At 36.7% G+C, this 21465-nt stretch overlaps 1 protein-coding gene across 5 annotated transcripts in view; it reads right to left on the bottom strand.

Annotated features, from left to right (window-relative positions):
* Nucleotides 1-11510: 11510 nt before the first annotated feature.
* Nucleotides 11511-21465, bottom strand: part of Robo2 (roundabout guidance receptor 2) — a 115440-nt gene continuing 105485 nt past the window's right edge. For 2 of the 5 annotated variants that reach the window (XM_032899163.1, XM_032899165.1), the window contains 3 exons: nt 18509-18781; nt 16439-16639; nt 11511-15496 (listed from right to left, as the gene is read on the bottom strand). In XM_032899163.1, coding sequence (XP_032755054.1) covers nt 15495-15496; nt 16439-16639; nt 18509-18781 — 476 coding nt within the window. In that variant the 3' untranslated portion in view covers nt 11511-15494. The remainder of the gene's footprint in view (nt 15497-16438; nt 16640-18508; nt 18782-21465) is intronic. The other 3 variants (XM_032899166.1, XM_032899167.1, XM_032899164.1) reach the window with 2 other exon arrangements.

Genomic DNA, 21465 nt, shown 5'->3' with positions numbered 1-21465 from the left:
CTTTTATCTGCTCCCCTCATAAAGTTGTAATTTTCCTCTAGAACATGGAACTTCTGATTCTCTTGGTTTTTGTGTTGGTTTATTTGTTTATTTTCATTTTCCATCTCCCAGTACAGCACTTGACTATAGTGTATCATTGGCCAAAATGATATGAAAATTTATAGGATCTTTATAGACTGTGAGAGGCAGTGTGGCAGTGTCCCTGGCTGCCCAACTAGTTAGTGTGAGTGTGAGAACTGGACTTTGGCTTCCAACTCCGTTACTCTTTAATGGAATGGTAATGAGAATTTGAGTGGCTCGATCTTTTTCCAAATAAGAATGTCTCTGTCCAGCTAAATTTGGCACCTCTATTTTGAAAGAGGATGTTTGCCTTATCTGCATGTGATTTGTGTATAGTCTCCTAAATCTAGGAGTTAGTGATCTGTTGTGCTCACCGTGATGAGGAGAACAAACAAACAAGCAAACAGGGAGAGGGTACGTTTAGAGCACAGAAAATTATTTCACTTTCATATGTGCATCTCAATCTCTCTCTCTCTCTCTCTCTCTCTCTCTCTCTCTCACACACACACACACACACACACACACACACTATACACATACATTTTACTCCCCTATAAATATATCTCAGCAAACTCAGATAATAAAGCCAGCTAACAGAAGCAAAATGACGGCAATCAATACTTGGGTTGCCCTGGCAACTGGTGGTTGGGAAGTATGCTACTTGCCAAATGATGCGTATGGTGACAATAGTCTTCACTGAGCATCCTGCAATAGCGCCATTAGCCATCTGGCTTAAAGAAGAGGAGTGCACTGCAGTGCCAAAGCAATGTGTGATTTTATTCATGATTCCTCCTAATCTCCAACCCAGGATTCTGACCTAAGCTGGTAAAAGAGACAATTGACAATAAAATAAAAACAAAAATCTACCTTGGATGGGTTAAGCATAAGGAGGTAAGGCATTTTCATGTCTTTGTCCACCATTTAAGTTTTAACATATAACTTTTCAAACTGTCCTAACAAAAGCAATAAGCAAATAAATGGAGACTGACTGCATACATGAAACCAGAGGACCGCCATCCCAGGGACGAGTCACATCAAAGTCCACAGGGCCATTTCTGACTCCTCATTGCTGTCTTGCTGTTCTCTCAATTAGCCTCTGATTTGTGCCATAACATAATGACCAAAGATGATGGTTCTCTTCCTCCTCCTTCTTCTCCTCCTCCTCCTCCTCCTCCTTCTCCTCCTCCTCCTCTTCCTCTTCATTTTTCTCCATATAATTTTTGTGGAGCTCAAGACCAAACCCAGGCCCTGTGCCAGACAAGCAAGAGCTCTACCTATCAACCACATTCCTGGCTGTCTCCTCCTCTTATACTAAGTTTATCTAATTAGTGTTCTATCCTCATTGCTTTATTTAAACTTCATTAGCTCCTGGAGCCTCTGTCTCCAAATCCAGGGATATTGAAGCTTACAGCTTCAACACAGGAGTTTAAGAAAGCATAATTTAGGATACAGCTTTATAGTTCCTGTGTGTGTCTGTGTGTGCACATGCCTTTGTGTGTGCCTATGTGTACTAGTTTGTGTGAGTGTATGTGCATTTGTGTGTGTATGCATGTGACACATATGGGGGCAAGAAGACAACCCTGATTGTTATTCCTCAGCCCTTACTTATTTATTTATTTATTTATATATTTATTTATTTTGCTGTTTCTGTTGTTGTTTAATTGAGACAGAATCTCTCCTTGGCCTGGAACTCACCACGTAAGCTAATGTGGCAGGCCAGAGTCCCCATGATTCTTCCCATTTCTACTTCTTTCCCCACTTCTGCCAAGGACCAGCCTCCACTGGTCCTCAAAGGAGTTCTGAGGGAAGGGGTGACTGGGAGTAGAAAAACAAATGACTCAAAGTCAAATTGTGGGTCCAAGCTGGCAGCCTAGGTGCTGTGAGATGGTTTTCTGGACTGATCTCTCTGTACACTGTGCTCTGTTCTAGGTGGCTTTCCTTGCTATTCTAAAACCCCTCTGGTCGGCACAACTCTCTTGGCTAGTAAAAAAATTCTAAAAGCTATTGGATAGCTCATGGGTTTTCTGAACAAAGTCAGAAAAGCAACTATAAAAAATTATTGGATCCTCTGACCTAGTCGTGTTTGAATAATTCTTGAAGAGTTGTTTTTGCTTTCCTGAAATCTCCAGACAGCTTAGCTCTCTCCAGAGAAAATTGTAAAGAACTGGACTATAAAAAAATAAAACTAATTTAAAGATGAATAAATATTATTTTTACATTTAAAAAAGAAGATGCCTTTCTGCTACCTCATCTCAGGCAGACCAAAAGCCCACTCATTTATTTCAGGTTCCTTTTGATCATCCTATGAATCAGCATCCCATGACCCCAGCCCCTTAATTCTTAGGAAGCAGCAAGCACACATCTTTTTAACATTGCAAAAAATTTCAGAGATCTGCCTGCCTCCACTATGTACAGGTGCTAAACTAGCTGGGTGGGAGCCTGTCCTGAAACGACCATTTCTATCACACCTGGGCTGACCTTGAACTCAGGAATCTGCCTGCCTTGGTATCTTTCAGAGAAGCTGGCTGATTAACGCAGTTGCCTTTGTTCCTTTAGATTCTTGAAGCCCCTCATAATTCATATTGCATCTGTATGTTTTGTATAGAAGAGAATTAAGTGTATTTTGAACTCAAATTCTTAAGAGTTCTTTCTGCAGCCTAAAGGGTTATCCTAAGTTCCTAGCATTTACAATTTTGCTGAGACATTAGCTATACTTTTGCCTCTTGGACTCATGCTCTCTCAGATTATCATGGAGTCATTAACACTAACAGAGAGGACATTCCTTGGAGGAATATGAAATATATACATTATTATACAAGCAAGTCTTATGTCGAAGGCAGCTATCCTTTCTCTTGGAGGACCACTTCTGCTGGCCCTGTTCTAAGGGGAGGAACTGTATCATTCTGTGTCCACCAAGGTCATGCCCTTCAAGGCACACCTTCACCTTTGTTCCCCCATTGTCATTAGGATCATAAATTCAAGTCACCATGCCTGGGTGGCCAAGGTTTGGTTGTTTGTTGGTATTGAAGATCAAACTCAGGTTCCCTTTCCTATCTTAAATGTATTGAAAATGTATTCATTTCCAACCAACCGCCAAAAGATTCCAGCACCATTCTGGTGTCAGTGAACTCTAGTCTAGAATTTAAAGTCTCGTCAAGTTTCACTTAAATATCCTAAATCATGAAGCCGTGGAATTAGAAGTTGTGTGCTTTCAGATTGCAATGGCTGGAAAGCAAGCAGCCAATGCTCCTGTTCTTAGAAGAAGGACAAAAGAAGAGAAGCAATGAATGCTTATTAAGTTTGACAGAACAACCTCCATTCTTATTCTTTCTATTCTATTCTATTCTATTCTATTCTATTCTATTCTATTCTATTCTATTCTATTCTATTCTATTCTATTCTATTCTATTTACTTTGTTTAACTATACATGACTCTGCAGGATGATGTGTAGCTGTATGTGACCCTTTGGGGAATTCTGTGTCTTACCGAAATAGTGTCAGAAAGTCTTGGTCTTGAGCATGAGAAAAGAGCCCGTTGAACCCCAAACCATTTTGGGTGGCATTCTCCAATAGGAAAACATGCCCAAAGTCTTTCTATATTCCAACCTATGTGCTTGTTTTGTTTCCATTAGTGTGGCAGAGATAGCCCCAGATTATTCATAATCTCAGATTATACATTCCCCATGTCTTAGATGCACTCATTGAATTGAGAAGTTGTTTTTATTAATTAATTAATTAAATAATTAATTAATGAGTGTGTCGGTTAACATCTGGCGAGTTCAACACATTGTTGAAATACTTGTCGCAACCTGACTCAAATGCTTGGCTGGCTTGGTTGGAAATTTTTGAGAAATAATCTTTCCATGGTGGCGAGGAACACAGGCATGTGTCAACACCTCTGATTTGTACTGTTTTAGGAAGGAATTCTTTAGTGCCACCACAATGAGGAACAATTTTGAAGTCAAAGATTTATTCTTCCATCGAATACATAACTCACACAAAAAAAGAGTGTCTGAAGATCCTCACAAGAAAGTCTTCACTCTCTCTCTCTGTCTGCTCCCTCCTTAGACGCATCAACTTCTATAGGCAAAATATATAAATATGTTACTAAGTCTTCAATTATTCATGATTTTATTGGATAGGGCAATATTTATTGAGACTTCAGGCTATGACTGTGTAAATGTGGTCCATTTACACAGTGTATTCCACTAACAGCATATTCTATTTAACTGTTAAAAATGAGAGCATCATGACTTCTGCAGGCAAATGACAGAACCAGAAAAGAATCATCCTGAGTGAGGATGATGCATAGTATATACTCACTTACAGGTGGTTACAGGATAACCATGCTGTCTAAGCCACAGACCCCAAAAATCAAATAACTAGGAGAGTCCAGTAGAGGATGCTGAGAGGTTTCAGAGGTAGATGGAGGGATGGATACAGGTAGGAGAATGGATGGGAGTGGGAGCCGGGCAGGGGTTCAGGTACTGTATATTTTTAATAATACACAATATTTATAAAGCGTTCCTAGACTCTACTGTCTGGGAAAATAAATTGACATGACTTTATTTTTAAAAGCCCTTTTAAAAAACACAGAATTTCAACATGGAAAAATGAAATCTCCAATAATAAACTACTGTAATGATATATAGAGAAATCAAGTGAAGAGTTAACAGGTGTAATTTTAACCTGGAGAGCTATTCTAACAAACTCATGTTCAAAGGTTTGTTGGCTATTCCCCTAAGATTTATAGGAAGTTTATACCATAAGCCAGTAATTTTGTTTTGTGGAGTGTGTGTGTGTGTGTGTGTGTATCTAATTTCCATGTGTGAGAGTGTGTAGAGATATTATAAAAGTACATATCTTGTCCATTTTATAACTGTAGCATTATTTTCAGGGAATGGATGATTAATTATATCTTGCCACTTCATAATTACCCATATTTTACTCATAAACTCTAATTATTTTTCATGTTTCCAAGCCTTTCTGTTGTTGGTCTTTAATAACAGAATCAATGACTCATTTTGGTCTTTGGGGAGATGTGACAGAAGGGACAGAGAGAGAAAGACCACACTTTCTTTTCCACGCCATTTTTCTCTTGAAGTTTTATTGTCCGCTGTTATCTTTGTTGACATTTCAGCTGTTCTTTCCAGGATATAGCTTTATTTGTCTGTGTTCCTTTTGTGGTTGATCTGTGGGCAGATTATTGCAAGATTTATAAGCATTGTCTCTTGTCCTTAATTTTCTCTAATGAAGTTCCTATTTGAGCCTTCGGGTCTGGTTTGCCTCTGTTGCATTCAACAGCACATGTGTAAAGAGTCTCTCTGACTTTGTGCTCATCGGAGTCGGTCACATTATGCTTTTGTCTGGCATTTCCTGTAGAGGTTTCTATGAAAGTATCTTCCATCCAAATGTTTCACAGTCATCTTATTAGTGCCATTTTGTTTACAAATTTAGGCTTTCATAGCACTTTTTCTTTTGAATCTGGCCACATGAATAGCAAGTTTAACTATGTAGGAGTTGACGGAATTGACTATTTTCCAAAGATTAGCAATCTCCTTTGAGTATGAAGATGATTTTCTTTTCTTTCCACAGAAAATGAGAAGAAGCAAGTCTGGTAGATATGCCAAACTACATCTGAACTCTTCTGTTGCTTAGCCATTTTGGGCATTAATGGCACCATCTCTATAGTCCATTCAACTCTGACCCTTATTATGTAAACTTGCTATATTCCACAGTTATCTGATAAACATTCTTTACCATTGGATTTTTATGTTTCTTATTTACTACTTTTTATTCTATACTTATTCAGTATTTAATATGCAAGTTGACCTCATGGATTGGTGCTTTCACATTGGGAATATTAAGCCTCCATTAACACTCTCATCCTGGAGAAAGAGAACTCCAGGAGTGCATTGTTCAGTCTGAGATGTTGACTTGACTCATATCCTGAGTAAGATACTCATTTTCCTTACTCTGGAGCACCGCATTATGTATTTATCATAGGTTAGATTCTCCAAACAGCAAAGGCTGACACCAATAACTAGAGTTCATTTTGCTACTGTTTACCACTTTGTATTGCATTTTCTTCCTCTGCGCTGAGACATTGCTTATCAGTTCTTTACACTCAATAAGATCAGCGCCCATTCAATTGTAACACACATTTCTCACCTGTTATATCAACCTTCTTTGTATTCATGGGCTGGGCTCCATACTGTCCTTTTCTGTTTCTTTAATAATTTATTGACTCCCAAAATTTATTTTGGGAGCATCTGTCATCTTAGATGTTTTACGTGACTTCTTCTACTCATGTCAACAGCATGATATTGCTATATGTCTAAGTATGCTCTATTATATTTCTCTAAACATAAAAGTTTGTGTGAAATATTTGTTTATTTAAATTAATGTTTTGTCATTTAAACAGTAAAATAGTGATATTTGTGTAAGTACATGTATAAACGTGCGTGCATATGTATATGTATGATAAACAGGTTATTTAAACATAAATTGTTCTGTGATAGTTATTCTAACCACCATAGGTTTTGGAAAGTGTCTTTTTATTATGCTCTGGATTATATTTATCCTAATTTGAAGGATTTAAAGTTGTTTTCTCTATTTTACTGCATGTAAAACTTATTTTAACATTGTTGTATAATGTATTTTGATCACATTCTTTCCCCTTGCCCAAGTCCTTCTAAATCTGCCTCTCCATTCAACTTCATCTCTTTCTCTCTCCTTCTGCCCACATGCAAACATAACAAAGTTCCCCAGAAACAAAACAAAAGCTAAAAGGACAAAACCAAAAATCCATAGCCAAAGACACACACACAGATAGACAGACAGACAGTTACACACACACACACACACACACACACACACACATACTTTCTCCCCCTCCCTCTCTCCCTCTCCCTCTCCTTTTCCATCTTCCCCACTCTCTTTCACTCACTCTCTCTCTGTCTCTGTCTCTCTGTCTCTGTCTCTGTCTCTGTCTCTGTCTCTCTCTCTCACACACACACACACAGACACACAGACATACAGACACAGACACACACATACATATACCCATACACACACCCATACACACACACACACACACACACACACACACACACACACGAAACCTGTTGGTCAATTACTGAGCATGAGGCCTGCCTGCAATGTGGTTGATATATTCAGTCACTCCATTTTATTTTTCTCTCTCTGAGAATATACGAATTGAACATATTTTCTTAGATAGGAGTAGAAATATGTGTCCACTTCCTTTTCTCAGTGTAGGGATTTTGTTTGGCTTCATCTTTTACAAGTCTTGCTCATATTGTCTCAGTTCCTGCCGATCTATATGCACATTGAACCTGTTAGTTACAGAAGGGGCTGTTTCACTGGACTCATCCAACACTGCTTGCTCTGGCCCTCCCTCCTATAGGAGTGCATGTGTGTGTGTGTGTGTGTGTGTGTGTGTGTGTGTGTGTACACAAATGTAAATATTTCTGTTTCTACTTTATTTCTTGACTATGTCATACTTTGTAAGGATTATGTTTATTTTACATTAAATATTATTAGGATATATACAACATGTTTTCAATTTGGATATCATTGAAGAAAAATACCTCTTTAGCCTCATTGTATATTTTAAACTTTCTTTTGAATTCTGAAAACTAAAACAGTTGCCTTCTAATACACCACAAAGGTGTTCTAACCTGAGTACATATCATATTAATAGAGCATGTATAATTTAGCCACATTTATAATGGGCTCAAGTAAAATTTCAACTCCTTTTCATTTGAACCATGGAGAATCTCTGCTCTTCCTTCGTTTGAAATTGTTTGCTAAAATCCATAAGGGAGTGCTTGCACACTTACTGAGAAAGTCAGAGTCTCTGTTTTCTTGAGGTTATGACGTGTTCCTCCTATGTACCTCTATCCTTATGCCGAGTCCATTTCCATGACCCATAATTTTTTCAGGCTAATACTGTCCAGTATCCCCTTTTCCTCAAATCATACTCATTTGAATAATTTAAATCTATTTTTCACTGATCTGTTTTTATTATAACAATTTTGGTAAATACAAGTAACTATACCTGCAATTCTACTTTTATTTCTTAACCCATTACTTATGGACAGTAAAAGTCCATATAATTATAGCTCCCCATTTTCTCTTCTGTGCATCTGCATTTACAAATGTCTGAGTATTCAGATTTCTGCCATTACTAAATTGCCCTCTTTCAAATTTTATTGAGACTTAGCTGTATTTATTTTGCTGAGATAACATTCTGGTCCTAAATTTTATGCTGCAGACTATTATTTTTAGCAAAGTTCCACTTGACATAGAATCTGAGAATGATGAGACACTAGTCTTAAAAAAATAAAATCCTTCTGGGGAAACTGTGAGTTGAGCTTAGTGAAAAATAATGGGTGCAGTTCAGTGATTGAATTTCAGCCTAATGACCTTAAAAGTCAATAGTATTCATAAGAATGCAAGATGCCCAAATAACAAGGCATCATCCTACCCTTGGTTAAAGCAGTAGACAGCTATCTTAGTCATAGAAACAACTTAAAGAATTATCTTCCCACTGAATATGGTTTTCCACGATCTCCACAGAACAGCTGATATTTACGTCTTTTCTTCTTCTCATGTCTTAGAGTTTGCTTTAAAAAAAAAAACTACCAAGGGATGCCATACAATGGGTGTCTCCATAATAATTAAGGTAGAAGAAGTCTGCCATTGTCAGGGCAGCCTTCTGAGCCTGGAGCAAAGTGGAGGACTCCTTTACCAGTGTATTCTTCTTTGACCTTGTCTGGGAAGTTCTAAGTTCTTTTCCCCTCTAACTGTGGAATGTCACATAGCATTGGTTAGATTACAGGCTCAGCTTCCTCTCTTGAAATAAGAACCTGTTCAGCCAACACCTGAGATTTTTGGAATGTCTCCCCATGCTACTGAGCCATCTCAGAACGTTAGCTTTCAGCCCATCCTGGATATTCCTACCTGCTTCCCCAAACTATATAAACCCTTGATTCTCTCTGATTAAAGTTGATCTGTCTCCCTGAAACTGATCCTCCAGATAAGTCTCTTATTTCTACTGTACTCATGGGCACTCTGAAACCCTGAGCATTAAGTCTGCTCCCTTCTTCTTCATGGGCTGGTGGCCAATGACCTTGGGAAGAAGGGAAACCCACAAGTGGGTATCTTCGACACTCTAGGGTGATATCTAGGGCCATAAACAATAAGGCAGTTCCTAAGTGATTATTTTTCAAAGTGTGTTTCACATAGGTCATAAGGTGCTTGAAGAAAAAGAATTCCTTGTCATAGAAGATGAACCCATCTCTGGTGAGGTGGCTCAGTAGGAAACAAGAACTTGCTGTCAAATCTGACAACCCAAGTTTGACCTTTGAAGCTACACGGTAGAAGAGGAGAACTGACTCTTCAAGGTCTTCTGTTCTCTACTTACGTGCCATGGCATGGACATACATACATACATATATGCACATATGTATGCAACATGTGTGCACACACAAATAAATAAATGTAATTTTTAATTATTGTTTAAAAACATTTGCATGCTGTCATTGAATGTCATCATGAAGAAGTTAAGGAGTATAGAAATATCTTTACATGTTCAACCATGGAGTTTCAACTCCTTGTGTTCCTTATATTTAAATCTTTACTAATGTGGGAGAGGCTGTTTTGAGAATGACTAGAAACATGGATAATATGAAGGTAGTGCGAGATGTGAATAAAGTTGGCCTAGTTTACTGCTTGGGAATGTGTCTGAAAGCTTTATTTATTGGTCTTTTCTCTTAGCATAAACCATTAATCAAATGATGATTTCCTAGAAACAAGGGCAAGATTTAACAGAAGATATTAATTTACTTCTGAAGACAAAGGTATTTTTTTTCTCAAGTGCTCTGGATGTTCAATTTAAGCTCCGAACCACTATTTCTGTTTGCAAATTGAATGAGTAAACAAAGAACCAGATTAGTCAGGTGAAAATTATTGAAAAATATTGCCTAGAAACACACCAGAATAAATTGTCTAGCCGATGTTGCCTCTTACCTAAAGGCTTTATGTAGCAAGGCATGGCATTTAGTCAAAGGGTGCTGGCATGCTACTCTCACGGGGTAATACCAGTAGCAGTGGTCTGAGATAAATGTAGTTTTAGCTCAAGGCCATAGACTGCAGTATTTTTCTATGTAATATAATGCACATGTTCAAATATGTGACATACAAGTTATGCATATATATAAAAAATTATATGTACGAGTATATCATCAGATACCTAGGTAATAACATATATCTTGGAAATATACAATATTGTATGTGTACACACACACACACACACACACACACACACACACACACACTCATGTTCTTCAATAGTCATCTACTATAAAACCAAAGTGTTTACTAGATAATGCAAAGGATTAGTACATCCTGATTCATGTTAAATAAAGCATAAAGCTATAGCACTAAATACATCTATGACACACCTATCTCCCAATGCTTTCAGTGTTGATGAGCAGAAGGCTAAACGAACAGCGTGTGTGCGTGTGTGTACTTTGAACCTATTAGCTACACTTTTAAGCTTTTCTTTCCTTTCTAATGCTTAAAATCTATTTGGGGGGGGTTAGGATTTGGTTTACTTCCCATTTCTTCTGGGAAGTAAATTTTACTGGAGATTGTTATTCTCCAATATAAAGAAAACAAGTATGTTTTCACAAATTGAAGGTATACAAGATTATCATTTGTGTGTGTGCTTTTTTTGTAGCTCTGGCATATATTTTCTCGAATTAGTACATACAATAATAGAGAAAGCATGTGTGTATGCTTTCAATACTCTTGTACATTTTCATTATCTTAGTTTTATTCACAGTAGATATTCAACAACACGATGGTGATTTTTCCCATCCTTCCATCTTTGACAGGCAGGCAACTGGTATATTTTATTTTTAACACACACACCCCCCACACACACACACATATATAATCACTTCATTGTACTGTATACATTATTTATAATTATTCTCGTGGTTTTGAATTCTCTCCTTATTTAGATAAAATAAATGAAATTGAATTACATGGTCTTTTTACTATGTGCTCTTTAGGTATTTTTAAGTGAGTATTTCAGGGTTAAAAGATTTTTTTCCCTGTCTGTCTATCCGTCTCTCTCTCTCTCTCTCTCTCTCTCTGTGTGTGTGTGTGTGTGTGTGTGTGTGTGTGTTGTTTGGTCATTATTTTAAGGATAACAAATATATTTTCTAACAGAGATGCATCTTTAACATTTTTAAACAAACAAATAAGAGCTGCTTGCTTCTAATCCCATTGACTTACCTTTCAAAATAACTTAGAGTAATTCTGCTTCTCAAATCATTTCCTTCAGTTTACTGCCTATCTAAGCTTCATTGTGGTGCAGGCAGTAGGTCTGGAAAGCAGTGCTGACAGAGTAGGATATATAATTTCAAATACTTGCAGTGTTTATTGCTGTCTTTTATCATGACTAACTAGTCAACATTATTTCCTACTTAGCACTTCTGATCCATATTTGAATAGAAAAAAGAAATAGGAATATTGGGCCACAAAATAGTCACAGAATTCTGAAAGTGACACAAGGATCTATTTTTGGTTTGTCTACAGACAAATTGGTTTTACATAAATGGCTTTTTTTTTTACAAAATTGAAATGTGAATATATTTTTATTTTTCCCAGTGAATACACAATACACAATTCATTGACAATACTATGAATCAATTTTATGCCAATTTCTTTGCTCATCTAACAATATTAAATGAAACACATCGAGATTTGGAATAGTGTTTGTTCACTCAAATAAACTACAGTGAAAAAAATCCAGCTATAAAACAAAGTATAAAAAGTCTACCCACAACCACAAAATCTCCTATCTTGTAACACTTTAAAATCACAACAAATGCTTTTAAAATTATAAGAGTAAAAAATATTCATAAATTGCATGTCATTTAAAATTGTATGGTGTTTCATTTGAAGTATCCATTAGGACCAAGCAACGCAAAAATAGTTTTACCTCTCAGATAATGTGGAAACGCATGTCCCCCTACCCCCTTTTCACACTATACAGAAGTAGTTGAACAAAATAACATTAGTAGTGAATGTTATGGTTCTGCATATCTTTAATACTGACAGGATTGCTTTTTTAGGAAAAGCGATCCTCAGTTGGGAGCTCACTGATGTGAATATTGTGTTTTCATCAATGAAACAAATTGCATAAATTTATTAAGTTAGAACTTGGATGTGAAACCACATATAAACTTACAACTTAAATCCTATTGACGATGGGATTTAAACATGGAGAGCGTTAAACTACAACATAGAACATGGTAAATCTATTTTGCTAGTGGAAGTATGTGTTTCTGCAAGGCTTTTCTTTACTTTGGTTGTATTTACATTGGTCTTGACTGTCCTATATACTTCCATAAACTTGCTCCAAATCCTGTGAAGGAATCGAGGGTTTTCATAGCTTTATAGTCTCCTAACTTACTTTATGTCAAAGGGCATGAAAAGGCGGGTAGGGGAGCCTTACTGTTTATACTGGCATACCTGAGTTTGAGCACTGATATATACATTCTGTAAGGAGATGTTGCCTGTTCTGAAAGAAGCTGTGCTTGGGTCTGCCATGATAGCACAGCAGTATTGCCTATGAGTAAAAGATGAGGGTTCATTCCCACCCAGACTTCCTTCTTGATGGCTTATGCATGTTTCTGCTTAGGCCCACAGAAGAGTAAACTCAGTAGATTTCCTATCACATTCAATCAACGACAAGATGAAAAGAGATGGGGCTTTCATGGGGGGAGAGGTATATGTTCCTCAGTTAACCATCTGATGGTTGATGATGAGTGGATTTGTCCAATACCTAGATGAGGAATGTTTTGTATTGCTGTTAGCTTGCTTATGCCTGAATTCAAATCACCAGAGCATGTTAGTTCACCTTTACAGTAGATATCAGATACAAGATTTTGCACTAATCACAGTCTGTAATCTGTATAAACACAATATAATTATGATCATATACTGAGAACAATCAGAATGACATGGTGCTAAAACCTGAAATTGTTCTGTAAGCCATCATGTGATCTACAGATATCAATTCATATGATTTGGTTTGATAATAATCTGCAAATGTCAGTTGCCGTACATGTGATATACTGAAGTTTTACACTAAATTATATTATTCGTGAACATACAGTGAAAACACAAGTAAAATATGTATTTTAAAAGATCCCATGCTTTTAAATAGAGGTCAGGATAGCAGGAACTGTATAAATGAAAAGTTAAATTCATCACAACTTAGAATTGACAATAATTACATAAATCTTTTTTTTCCCCACAGAAACTGTTCAGTTTTTCCTATTTCTTTGTACCAGAGACACAAAACTTCAATAAAATTCAGGCACTGATGGTAGAAAGTTGTTAAAGGGTGTGTCAGAATTTTTTGTTACTTCAGTGAAGTTAAGGATAGAGCACTAAGAAAATGTTGGAACCCATGAAGAACCTCAAATTCTATGCTTGCCCGTGGAGAAGGACCCTTGGGACCGTGTACTTACATTATCCATTCCCTACAATAATGTCCCACGAATTGGCATCTGAGCCAATGATGCAAGGCATGTACTGTCAACATAAATATCCCCTACTTGAAAACTCAATATATTGCCCATCACACTGAGAATTTTTCAAGGTACCATCTATTGAATATATCATAAGAGAAATAATAAAAATTACTGGCTGAAATAGAACTTAAGCTCTGTAAGTAGCACATGGGAAAATATCATAAGTGGTAATTTTAGGAAGGCTATCATCTACTTGACTTACATACATGTACAGTAGCTAACATACATTTCAAAGTCACATTTATCTTGAGCATACATAATTGATGTTCAGGAACTCCTTGTTCTCAAAGTCATGAAAACAAATGAGGCAGGACACTGTCATTAATGTCCACGTACAAGATTTGGTTTTATTTAAAAAGTGTATAAACATGCATTTTTTTTCTCCCTTTTGACTGTTCTTTCCGATTTACTCATTCAAAATGGGTCAAACAGGTTTTAGTTGGTGGCCAATTTCTGAGACTGTACCAGAAAATATCGAGCCCAGTAAATCGACTAACCGGAAACTGCACACACTGCGAGCACTGCCCTTAGGCACTGATAACTTGGCTATACATGTGGTAGCATCGGTTTCACGTTTTAATCAGAAGAAACACAAAATTGTATGTAGAATGCATTGGTTTGCTTTAAAAAAGAAACAAAGAAATGAACCGAGGTGATGTGACTACATCCTCTAGTATGTACTGTACATGTATTAGAAAGACGAACACAATACTGCAATTGAGCTCATAGTCCAGAGTAGCCGAGTGTGCCCTGATAATAAGTGGCTCCTTTAACTATTTGCTGGAATCTCTGGAGTTCATTTTCTTTGTTTCCTTGGGGAACTCCATGTTATAGTCTGACTTAATGAGTTGGAGAGATTAATTATGGTAATTCAAAACTGCTGTTTTTTTTTTTAAAGCTGGAATATATAAATACAGATCTCTTGAACCACCTTGATTTTATTTTGCTCATTGTAATTCTAAGATGGGTTAATTACAATGGCCAGTGAAGTTCATTCTAAATAAAACTTTAATAAGATTTTTAAAGCAAGTTAGTACATCTTTGCTACCGCCATACTTTCTTACATATTCTGTCTAGACTCAAAGCCCCTTCTTTTGACCCCTGCTATAGTCAATAGCATCCATCTTTCTGCTTCTTAAAATTGACTCAGTATCTGATGTTTCAAGAAGACTTTGCCAACACCCATCATTCCTTCACATCTTCCTATTTCTACACCCCCAACTGAAAACCGTCTAACAGGATTGGTCACACCAGCATTATCCACCTAGCTTACAGTACAGAACACTCCCTTCACATTCAATCTTTTCTTCATGTCATGAGGAGGAGAGATTTGTGCTTATCACCAAATAAAATTGCAGTGCAAAATTTAAACATAAAAAGTTACACAATTAAAAGTTAATATATGGTACCACAGCCCATTAATTCACATATAGTACAACAGACCAATAAGAACAGACAATAATACGAACAGAGTTAAAAAGAGTGAGCTTGCATAGCAATGCACCAAAGAAATTATGTACAGAGGAAAATCCTTTTCTTCCTGGAGGGCGAGTTTTGCTTTCTTTCTTTTTCTTATATACTCCTGACAAGAAAGAGTTAAGGTGGGTGGTGTAAGTAAGAGAAGGACACAAGAAAAGAACTGTGGGATATGTGTGGCTGTGTCTTTACATTGCATTTACAGTATTTTTTAATAGTACATAAATAAAGAAATTGTTCATTGCACTGTTAAATGTCATCACTTCCATGAGTTTGGACCTGATGGTCCTCAGAGCGTCTTTGTATGTCTCCTCTCAGTTACTCTGCAAAAGAGAAGAAAAAGGTCTAAGCATAGCTTTCTCAAGTGTTAAATACTCCTCTATCCTGACTATCAATAAAATCAAAGCAAGTAGAGAGTAACGGAAGATTCTCAGCTAAGTATTGCATTCGTGAGTTTAAATAGTCTCCTTTGAAGGCCGTGAGGGGAAATGGAAGCCTGCAGGCATGGGATGCACATGTTGGTTTTCTTAGAGGACATACCAGCTACAGATACCACAAAGTCAGTTACAAAACAATCTAAATGTACGTGAGTTGAAACAGAAGTTACAAACGAACCATGGTAGCAAACTTAGCAGTAGCCAGTGGGTAGTAACTCAGATTCCTGTAGAACTTTGCAGTGTTCTAGGTAGTTTGCGGTCCTCACAGGATGAACTAGTTCCCAACACTGATGCGAGTCCACTAGTAAACTGACATTTCATGGAGGAATGTAGATTTACAAAGAATTCACATTTGTTTCATTTTTAAAATGTAAGAATAAAATAACAACTAATTCAAGTAGAAGGATCTTCTAAAAAGGTTCATCAAAGGTACTAAGAACATGTAATTTTTTTTAATGTCAGGACTAAGACATATACAGTACATTCAGCTCCAATCACAATAAATACCCAAAATTCTCAACTGGGCAGTTTGCTTCCTTTTCTTTATTTCACCCAGTTTTAAAGGGTGAAGAGCCCTTTGCCAAGTATCTTACTTGTAAGTATTAAGACTAATTACTTACATTAAAAGAATTTTATACACTTTAAATCAACTTGAGATACCAATGAAATGCTTATATCATAGACTGTTCTAAACAGTTATCCTTTAACTTAGGGCAAATCCTGGGTGAAATAATTGAATTTGTTTTTCTCAGCAGATAGAAATTTTTATCACTCAGTTTATTTAATACAGAGATCCCAACGGCCTTTGAAAGGAACCAAAAAACTTACACAATTCACCTGTAAACTGTCCTTGACTATTTGAGCCCACATATCCAATGTCGAGAAGGTCATTGGCATTCCGCTGGTGACTGCCCCTCAGAATCTCAGCCTTCCGAGGACCAGTGGACCCTTTAGAGGAGGCTGTTCCGGATGAGCTGTGCCCGCCTGGAGATGGGAAGCTGGGCTTGCTGTAGGGCACCAGGGACTCCTCTAAAAAAAGAAAACCAACCATAAAGGACTGAACTGAACGGCAACACAGGTGCCAAGCACAAACCCAGTCCTCAGAGACAATTGTCTTATTCCATTCTCCAGCAAAATGGGAAGTGGGAAGTTGATTTTCTGTTGTTGTTTTGTTTTTTACAATTCTTATTGGGTATTTTATTTATTTACATTTCAAATGTTATCCCTTTTTCTCGTTTTCCATCCTCCCTCCCCCAGCTGGAGCCATGGGCCACTCCATATGTACTCTTTGGTTGGTGGTATAGTCCCTGGGAGCTCAGGGATGGGGGTAAAGTTTAATTTGTTCTGGATATTAGAGGAATTTCCACATGCAGGCAACTTTTCTACAATGCATGCTGACTGGACTAAATCAAAAGAGATTTGGGGATAAGGGCAGCATAGTATTTGCAAAGTTTAAAGTCATTGTAATAGAGGGCTGCTGAATTGAACCATAGTTGGCATAACAAAAACAGTGTCTGAGAAATCTTTTTGGAAGTCAGTGAAGCTCAATTTAATTTTTCCCAGTAAGACCAAAGAAAAATTATTTTATTTTTAGTTTATATTATGGAAATAGATATAGAAATAGTTTTAGGTTGTGGATATAGAATTAGATTAGAATATATATAATATATTAATATATATTAAATAAGTTTCCTAAATGTTTGATATTTCTTGAGTCAGAAATCCATTGTGTAAAAAGTTCTGCATTTCATTAAAAGAGAACAAAACACTCATAATAATATATTAATGTTCCTTTTAGATATCATGTCTCCAAAAAACCAAATTGTGTTATATCCATATGTTAATACTCAGATCTGCTTTTCTCTTTATTCTAGTTGTTCACCATGTCCCGTTCCCTCCACATCCACTATTGTTTCTTCCAATTTTCTGGCTATACGTCGTGATTAAGTGAATAAAACCTACTGATTGAATCTATCCGTTTGCTCCTCAGATAGTATTTAATGAGACAGGGCACATAGTGTTTTGTAACAGCTGGTAACCTTCCAAAATGTCTCAGTAGATCTAGATATTGCCATTGTCATTTCTGATCCCTTGACAAAATAAACCTTCTAAGACTTTAACATCACATGGTGACATGAGGTAATTAAGAGAAATGCATGGAGTGAGGACAAACCTAGACATGACTGAGTACACATGAATAGAGTATAAAAGGATACTGTTCTGAATGCATCTGTGTGCTCACGTCCAGTAGACACTAAGCAGGGGTGAATGCCCCCCCAACCATATGTTTTTACAACAGATTTACCTCTCCACCAAATAATGTCTAAACAGGATTTATGAAGTTTATAAGGGTTTAAGGAAATTATTTCTTATAGATAAGCGACCTTCCCATCCAAGTGTTAACACTGAACTTCATTTAGTCATACGAAGAACAACATACCAGCTCAGATCTTCCTTTTCTAACTTTGGGATATCTGATTATTCATCTCTGCAGTTCTGTGAAAAGGAGAATTCTCCCTTTTTGAAAGATGTTAACTCCCTTTCAAATGACTCCCTACTTCAACCATCAGTTTCAAGTTGATATTAAGTAGACATAAAATGAGAAGTTTAGTGTTCTTAAAAAAAACTCAATATGGATATTAAAGGATTAAAAACATTAAGCTGTTTTCTGAGCACTCCAGATGAAACCTGGAGGTTTCTAAATGCAAAGACCTCATACCGGATCAACTTGTGGAATAGGCCTCTACTGAAGTGTGCTGTTGCGCTCCTCTGAAGGATTTCAGGTTGAACTTATTTGAGGCAAATCCAGATGCCCTTAAACAGTTGCCATTCCTAATACACCCGGTAGGAAAAAACAAGTGAGTACAGTCACCCTTTGTGGGACTGTGCAGCACACACCTGATCCAACCCCTGGTTTGTGTGGGGCTTTCCGTGTTTCTTCTTGGCGCTCTGTAGAGTTTATCCAGTCCTGGGTTTGATGCTGCCACTCTACAGTAGTTTTAGCCGGACAATCCAATGAGCTCTTTGTGTCTTCTAAGTTGGCTGCTTGTTGTCTCTCTAGAGAGCTTCCTTTCCTCTCTGTTGAGCTTTCCACGTTACCAGAGTGTTGGCTCAGGCCTATCTGCTGCCTTAAACCCTGACCTGGTGGGGGATCTGGTGGTGGGGGAAGATCTAAAAATTTTGAATAATGTTTAGAATGGACTAAGATTTAATAAAAAAAAATACAAATTTAAGTTCAAGTTGAAAAAAAAATGAGCAAAATAAAAAAAACGAAAACAATCCCACCCCTCCGGCCCAACACTGAAAAACCCTTGCCCCCTTATAAGTATCACCCATGCAAAATGTTGTGGAAAATACAAGTCAATTAATGGCTATTCAAAATGCATGTATTGATTTGTCTTCTACCTTCTTGCCATCTCATCTTTCATATATCTGTTCAACAGGGACCATATTTTCAACAGCAAACTAGGGGCTGGCATTCAAGGTAAAGGATGGTGTGTGGTTTATATCAATATTCTATCTTTTCAAGGTAAAAATACTATGAGGGGGAAAAAATCACTACAGATTCTAGCAGCTGTGCTAGTAAACACCACCAAGAACAATAGCGTTCTTAAAGATCTCCTCGGGAGAGATCACGCTCTGTAAATAAGGGACCACAGGCCACATCCTGTATAGCATATGACTCTCTCTGCACTAGTGTGTGGCACACGGAGCAATGGTCACAGGGTTAAGCTAACATCATTAAATGCAATTAACATTTGTCTGACAACTGATCCCGCCTGTTCGTTTCATGAGTTAGCTAATGAGTTACAACTAATGCATTATAATCTTCCATTGTATTAATTTTCACACGTAATAACTAATATCCAGAGCATGCATTGAATGTGCTATGTGCTGAGTCATGCAGACAGTGCATTGTGGAAATTTGAAATGGGCCGGATAAGTTTTTGAAAGAACTTTTAGAGGTGATTCGACAAGTCCAGAGTGGTTTAACTCATCTTGAAAAAGCTTTTAAAATTAAACTTGGGAAATGAAGAAAACACAAAAGTTGAAAATGAGCTAATTTTCATTTCCCTTTGCTAACTCTTCAGATAGTCATCTTTATATTTTGAATGTCATTAATTAGGAGACTGCATTTCCTGTTATATCTTTCTAATATGATTTCTAAAATGCCATGGTTAAGGACTTTCAATTCTTCTCAGCATTCATTTGTGTCTTTATCATCTGATTTTTCTTATGAGGTACTGTGAAGTTCATGGCTCGCCCTTAGATTAGACAATTATGTTCCTTATTTATAAAACTTATACATCCTGTAATGTACATTTATTAAATGAATTAAGGATATTCTACTCAATGTGGGCAATTATTTCTCATTCCATTTTTATAAACATGTTTTTTTCTAATAATAATTTTTTTAAATTAGAAAGGGAGAACCAAATGTTTTGTACACAAGAAGCCAATTCCCTTTTAAAAATGTTTGTGTTTTTTTTTAAAGCTTTATCTTTTATTTTATAAGCAAAATACTTTCTTCCATTGAAGGATGCTACTGGTTTGTTGAGCTTGTGCTCTCGGCGTTCCAAGTTGAAGTAGTATTCTCAGCTCTTGTGAGTGTCTTCATGTTAGATTAAGAGCTGCTAATCATTGATGAGAAAAGGGATGCATTTGGAACCTTTCTTCCAAAATGAAGATCTAATGCAATAATATGCTATCTGTTTGCATGGTAATCTAATGAGCTTGGTGTTCCCTTTACCTTTAATACTGGTTTCCTTTGCTGTGTGTTTTATGAATGCAAATTAATTATTTCATTTCAGTATTGGGCTTAGTCTGTCAGTGAGGGGAAGGATTGTATTGAATTCTAAAATAACATATCTTGTCATTGATTTTTATTCACCATCTGAGCTGTTTAATTTCTAGAATGGCCAAAATGGCATTTGCTTATGGCAGCTAAAATTCTGATGCCTATTTAATTTGACTTGAAATTATATAGCTTGGTAATTGTATAATATCCTTGGAGATTTTATCTTCTAAGAATAAAGGATATTGCATGCACATTGAAATAAACTGGAAAGAGTTGGAATTACAAATGGCTATGGAAAAACTAAAACTATTTAATCCAATGCATTTACTTAAATTAAATTTATTATTCCATTCTTCGTGGAATTATTTCAAGTAAGTCAATTCACTAGAGTATCTCACTGGCCCGCTGGGGGTTAGCTATTGTCAATCAATGACAGGCCAATGTCATAGGTACCTTATTATTCTCATTTATGTTTCAGGTAAGTGAATGGGGGTCGATGGGGATGGATGAAGGTGGAGCAAAAAGCAATCAAGCATCTCCAGATGGAATCTCTCTTTTGTTAAGACCCAACTCATGCCATTGTGTCCACAGCAACCAGCCCAGCTCAGAAGTTTATGCTTAATACTTAAACATAGCTTTGCGTCATCATACAAAGACTTCTGCTTTTACTGTTGTGTTTCTCCTTTTACAGTTCCACTCTACACCTTCGCCCAAGCTATGACATTGTCTTTGAATCCCTTTCTTTGTGGCATATATTAACTTACATATTCAAATCCCATTGCTTCCATCTCCAATATCTTACCTTTCTTATTGATTGCTTTCACTGATCCACTGAGGATGCCATGAAGCACCCCACCCCCATTTATTGTTTCTATGATCTCCAACTGTCTCTGTTTTTATATTAGGGCCACTTATTGTTGACTATACAAAATCTAGACTGACATTTGGGAAATAAAAAGTATAAGATTATGCCACTCTCCTACCTTAAAAATACAAATTTAAAAATACAAAATATTCTAACATGAATTCAAACACACACACACACACACACACACAC

Source organism: Rattus rattus, chromosome 4 (assembly GCF_011064425.1).
Source record: "Rattus rattus isolate New Zealand chromosome 4, Rrattus_CSIRO_v1, whole genome shotgun sequence".
Lineage (NCBI taxonomy): Eukaryota > Metazoa > Chordata > Mammalia > Rodentia > Muridae > Rattus > Rattus rattus.
The sequence above is the reverse complement of the archived record's forward strand: the minus strand, read 5'-3'. Positions and strand labels throughout refer to the sequence as shown.